Source organism: Ammospiza nelsoni, chromosome 9 (genome assembly GCF_027579445.1).
Source record: "Ammospiza nelsoni isolate bAmmNel1 chromosome 9, bAmmNel1.pri, whole genome shotgun sequence".
Classification (NCBI taxonomy): Eukaryota; Metazoa; Chordata; class Aves; order Passeriformes; family Passerellidae; genus Ammospiza; species Ammospiza nelsoni.
Genome location: NC_080641.1, coordinates 3033310 through 3039281, shown reverse-complemented (window position 1 = coordinate 3039281; position 5972 = coordinate 3033310). Strand labels below are relative to the sequence as shown.

The 5972-nt window shown below is 54.9% G+C and overlaps 1 protein-coding gene across 1 annotated transcript; it reads right to left on the bottom strand.

The window, feature by feature from the left end:
• Positions 1 to 1116: 1116 nt before the first annotated feature.
• Positions 1117 to 2049, bottom strand: LOC132076956 (olfactory receptor 14A16-like). The gene has a single exon (XM_059478384.1). It carries the CDS (start codon positions 2047 to 2049, stop codon positions 1117 to 1119), a length of 933 nt encoding a protein of 310 aa, XP_059334367.1.
• Between the last annotated feature and the right edge of the window lie 3923 nt (positions 2050 to 5972).

The window sequence follows — 5972 nt, the reverse complement described above, 5'->3', positions numbered from 1 at the left end:
AGCTCCAGCAGCCCAGGTCCCTCGGCTTCTCCTGCCAGCCCCAAAGCCCATCCTGTCAGTCCTGCAGAGCCTCTGCAGCTCCTCCTCACTGCCCAGAACAGGGAGCCCCAGAGGCAGACACAGCAGCCCAGATGTGCCCCCCTGGCCTGGGGTGCCTCTTGCAAGGGAGCAGCACCAGGCACTGCAGGAGCCTGCAGACAATTCCTGCAGCACTTGCAGGATGATCCTGCTGCCCAAGGGACGTTCCCATGGTGCCAAGTCAGGAACAGCAATGGGGAGTGGGGCCAGAGAGGAAAGGGCAAACAGGGATGGGCTGTTTGCAGGGGAGGGGACAGCAATGGGCAACAGGAAGGAATCTGGAACAGGGACGAGGAAAGGAAGCAAAGGTGAAGCCAAGGAAATGCTCAGGGCAGTTTGGAAGTGGCTGCCAGGCAGCCCCGGCTCTGAGCAACAGCGTCTGCAGTGGGACAGGAAACTCCCAGCTGATAGGAACAAACTTTCTGGCTGACTGCAGGGGCCTGGACAAAGCTGAGTGGTTTCCCTGGTGTCCCCCAGCCCTTGCTGGCCCCAGCGGCTGATGGCATTTTTGCCCCCTCAGGTTCATGTCCCCACACCAACAGCATGGGGGTGCTCCCCCTGCTGTGTGCAATGCAAACAGGGGCTGCTGAGCCAGTGCCCGGCCCCAAGAGCACTCAGGCCCTGCAGCAACACCAGGGCCACCAGGGCAGCGGGGCAGGGCCACGGCAGCAGCACTGGCAACACCAAGTGCTGCTGCTGCTGGGCACAGCTGCTGGGCCAGCACTGATCTGCCCCCAGCTCTGCACACAGACATTGCTGCTGCTGCTCCAGAGAAGGCAACAATAGGGGGATCTCCTGTGAAAACTCTGCTGGGAAATCCTATAGCTCCTTTAAAGCCACCAAGAGACCAGCTCCTCATTGACACAGTATGAGGCCATAGGGAAGACTAGAGAAACAAAATAAGAAATTGTCGAAAAAATGGCCTTGGATTAGGGAGAATATTAAAAAATGAAAACAGAATAAAAAACATAACCAATCCAACAAGTAGTATCAAAGATCACTTTTATTTCAAGAGATATGCAGAAATTGGCAACCAGTTTAATGTTTCCTAAATGGTCCACTCATCAGTGTCCACACCGCAGCCTTGAGCTCCTGATTCTTCAGGCTGTAGATGAGGGGGTTAAGTACTGGAGGCACCACCGAGTACAGAACTGACAGGGCGAGATCTAGGGGTGGGGAGGAGATGGAGGGGGGCTTCAGGTAGGCAAAAAAGGCACTGCTGAGGAACAGGGAGAGCACAGCCAGGTGAGGGAGGCAGGTGGAAAAGGCTTTGTGCCTTCCCTGCTCAGAGGGGATCCTCAGCACAGCCCTGAAGAGCTGCACATGGGAGAAAACAATGAACACAAAACAACTAAAACTTAAACAGACACCAAGCAATGAAATCTGAATATTTCGGAAGGTGGAGTGTGAGCAGGAAGGCTTGAGGATCTGGGGGATATCACAGAAGAACTGATCCAGGGCATTGCCATGGCACAGGGGTAGGGAAAATGTATTGGCTGTATACAGCAGAGCATTGAGAAAGCCACTGGCCCATGCAGCTGCTGCCATGTGGGCACAAGCTCTGCTGCCCAGGAGGGTCCCGTAGTGCAGGGGTTTGCAGATGGACACGTAGCGGTCGTAGCATATGACGGTCAGAAGGGAAAACTCTGCTCCAATGAAGAAGATAAAGAAAAACACCTGTGCAGCACACCCTGAGTAGGAGATGTTCCTGGTGTCCCAGAGGGAATTGTGCATGGCTTTGGGGACAGTGGTGCAGATGGAGCCCAGGTCGCTGAGGGCCAGGTTGAGCAGGAAGAAGAACATGGGCGTGTGCAGGTGGTGGCTGCAGGCTACGGTGCTGATGGTGAGGCCGTTGCCTAGGAGGGCAGCCAGGGAGATGCCCAGCAAGAGGCAGAAGTGCAGGAGCTGCAGCTGCCGCGTGTCTGCCAATGCCAGCAGGAGGAAATGCCTGATGGAGCTACTGTTCGACATTCATAACTCTGGGCATTGTGGACTGTAGAAACAAGACATTGAAAAGCTGAGACCAAGCTCTTGGAATCAACCCTATAGGGTTATTTTAGGAATTCTCTCAAAGCTACTTCTCTTCCTGTGGGGAAACTTCACTCAATATGTTTATTCTTGAGCTTGGGTTTATGCTCCTGAGTTACTGATTCACATTAAGCACTGCTCTCAGCCTGAACCCTGGGGAAGCCCACAGGGAAAACAGGGCTCCCTCTGCCCCATTGCTGTCAGACCTGCTGGTCCCCACACAGGTGCACTTTGCCCATTCCACCTCCCTCTAGTTAAGGGTGATCCAACATAAACTGAGCTTGAAAAATAAGTCGAGTTTTTAAAGACTCCAGTTTAAAAGTCTCTAGAGGACTTCTCTAAGCTCTTCTCTCTTTCCCTACACAGCTGGACAGGGAGGGATGCCAAGGGTTGGTCTTGCTCTCTGCTGCCTTGAGTTGTGCCTACTGGGAGCTGTTTCTCTCTATCCAAGCCTTGTCCCTGCCAGTGCTGCCAGAGCCCAGCCCAGCCCTGGGGGCTCAGCTCTGCCCTGCAGGCCCCACCCAGCACAGAGCACTGCCCAGGGGCATCTCCCTGGCAGCAGGGCTTAAGGGAAGGCCGGACAAACAGAGATGCTGAAAGCCAAGGAGCTGCTGCTGCTGTCTGTAGGGAGAGGAGGATGAGGAGGCACTTTCTGAGGGAGATCTGAGGCCCATCTGCTGATGCCCAGGGTGACAGTGCAGGAGTCTCAGTGACACAGCCAAAGCTGACAGCCCCTTTCCCTTCCCTTTAGGAGAAAGCTGAGAGCAGCCCTGGCCATGCAGCACCATCTCCAGAGCAGGAGGAATCTGCCCTGATGGGGGTGGCTCCTTCCCTCTCCAACTTCTCCCCTGCAGCATCCATGGGGAGCTGCCAGGCAGGCTGAGAGCTGCCCCTGGAAAGTGGCACATGCCCTGGGCTGGCCAAGAGCCCTGAGGGCTGCAGGAGCTGCTCTGCAGGACAGCTCTGGGCAGCCCTGGCTGCAGCCCCAGCTTCACCCTCTGCAGCCGTCCCTGGCAGCAGGAGCCGTCCTGCCCTGTCCCTCTGATGGTGCCCAGGGCAGCCCGGCTCTACAGCACATCCTCCTCCTGCTCCTCCTGTGCCACAGAGAAATGGGGAGAGTTCTCCTGACACATCCCCCAGGCTGTGGGGTACACTGCCTTCAGGAGATCCCTCCAGGAGCACAGGGGTCATTGCCCTGCACCCACACACTCACCATGCCCAGGGCTGTGAAGATCTTTCCCCAAGTGAAGTCTCAGCTCAATGTCTTCCCAATCCTGATTGCCTTCAGCCTGTCTCTGCCTGGCTCCTGTCCCCTCAGTGCCTGCAGGCAGAGCCTTCAGGCCTGCTGGGCTGGGAGAGGAGCAGGTCCTGGGAAGAGCTGTTCCTTTAAAGCTCAGCAGCACAGACACAGCCCAAGGACTTTAATGAACCTCCTGGGACTTTGGTGTTGTTTACATCAGACTCAGTCCCTGAGAGAGTGCTCAAAAACTTCTCAAGAACTCAAAATTAAATTGAAACTCTGAAACTTATTGAAGTTTTAATGGGTCCCACTGAGGAACACGACTGAGAAAGTGTCCCCAAGTTCCAGTTAGTGCAGAACACTGGAGGCAGTGATGACAGCTGGGGACAAGCAAGGCAAAGGTGTCTCTGGTGCTGAGCAAAGCTGGATGCATTTTAGGAATGCAAAGGGCTCAAGCCTGAGCCCCAGCCCCTGGCCAGGCAGATCCTGTCCCTCCCTCCTTGCTCAGGGCTCTTCCCAGGATGGGCACTGGCATGTGGGGATGTGCAATGCCAGGGACAGGAGCATGGGGCGGCCCCTGCCAGGCTGCTGAGCAGGGACAAGGAGGCAATGAGGCCCCAGCCCTGCAAGGGTCACTTGTCCCCCTGTGGCCTCAGGCCCAGGCCCAGCAGCCATGGCCAAAGTGCTGCCCAAGTTGGCTCTGGCAGGGCTGTCTTGCAGCTGCTGCCCATCCCTGTGCCCTGTGCAGCCCAGGCTGTCCCACGGTGTCCCTGCCCTGCGCCTCTGTCCCTGCAGGCTGTCAGCATCCCCCGGCTGCCCCACGTTGCTGGGCCCTTCCTTTGCTGACTGCTCTGCCTCCTGCCTGCCTCTGCCTGCCCACACAAAGCCTTGGGCTGCTTCAGGCTCCTGCTGCGGATGTGCTGCACCACAGCCCTGCCCAGGGAGGGAAATTCCTTTCTCCTTGTTCCCAATCTGGGCCTCCCTAGCCACCCTTGGCATTGATTTTTCTGTTCAGGCTTTTCTCTACTTTGTCAGAATTATTCACCAACTCTGAAAGCACCCTTCAGTCCCTCCCAGGGCTCTCCTCTGCTGTCCTCAGTTTCCACCCCACTGAGCACAGAGCTCCTTTATCCCTATACAATGCTCATATGCTTGAGGCCATGGGTGCCTGGACAAGAGGCACAGTTCTTTTCTACAGGAAGGAACCCACAGAGCCCCAGGGTTTTGAAGGCAGCACCAGAGGCCAAGGCCAGCCAGACCTGTCTTTCCTTACAGCTTTTGTCTGAAAACAACCCTTGGATATTTGTGGAGTTTTGGAGGTGGAATTCCATTTAAGCCACGATTGCTTGGAACAGAATGGCAGCTCTCCACAGGAAGGAAAGGGCAGAGCCCCAGTGTTTCAAAGGCTGATTAGAGGCAGACCCAAGGAGGCCAAGGCCAGCCAGACCTGTTTGTCTTTGCAACTTTTGTCTGGGAGCAGTCCTTGGGTAGATAGATCTTGGGAGGCCAAATTCCAGTTTTGTCCATGAGCACCTGGACAAGAGTGACAGTTCTTTTCAATAGGAAGGAAAGTACAGAGCCCCAGAGTTTCAAAGGCAGATAAGAGCTGGCCCTCAGGAAGCCAAGGAAACCTAGACAGTCCTGGCAGCTTTTGTCTGGGAGCTGTCCTTGGATATAAGGAATTTTGGAGGCAGATTCCCAATTTTGGCTATGAACACCTGCACTTGAAAGATGATTTTTCCATGGAAAAAAAAGCACAGCCCCCCAATGTTTTGAAGGCAGATAAGAGGTGGCCCCCAAGATGCCAAAGCCATCCAGAGCTGTCTGTTCTGGCAGGCTTCATACAGGAATCATCCTTCGATGTAACTGAATTTGGACGTGGAATCCCAATTTCAGCCATGAAGCCCTGGAGGAGTGGGAGAGTTCTTTCCCACAGGAAGGAAAGCACAGAAGTCCAGGGTTTTAGGGGCAGATGAGAACCAATCCTCAACATGCCAAGGTCAGCTGGACCAGTCAGGACAAGCCAACCAGAACTTTTCCATGTTCTTGGATCCTTGGGGCCCTGCAGCATCACAATTGCCCCTTGGTTCCATGAGGCCCTGTAGTATCACAACAGATCTTTGTTTCCCCAAGTCCAGTGATGTCGCAATGGTCTCTTTGGGTCCCCATTGGCACAATGGCCCCTTGCTTCCATGAGGCCTTGCAGTGTCAAAATAGTTTCCTTGGTTCCAGGGCACTGTGCAGAGTACCACAATGGCCCCTTGGTTCTGTTGGGCTCCCCAGGATCACAATGAACCCTTGGTTCCAACAGGCATGGCTGTGGCACACTGGCCTCTTGCTTCCATGAAATCTTGCAGTGTCACAATTGCTTTGGTTCTATGAGACCCTGTGGTATCACACTGGCCCCTTGGTGCCATGGGGACTCAGAGTGCCAGAACAGTCTCATTGCTTTTATGAGGCCCTGCTGTGTCACAAAGAGTTCCTTGGTTCCACAAGGCCCTGCAGAGCACCTTGACTCAAGAAGGCCTCAAAGTGCCATAATGGTCTCCAGGATTCCGTGAGGCCCAGGAGTGTCACAAGGACACCTTGGCTCCATGAAGCCCTAAAGTATGGAATGGTCTCTTGA

Excerpts from the sequence above, each read along its gene's own strand:
- LOC132076956 (XM_059478384.1), bottom strand. The coding sequence starts at position 2,049 with ATGTCGAACAGTAGCTCCATCAGGCATTTCCTCCTGCTGGCATTGGCA.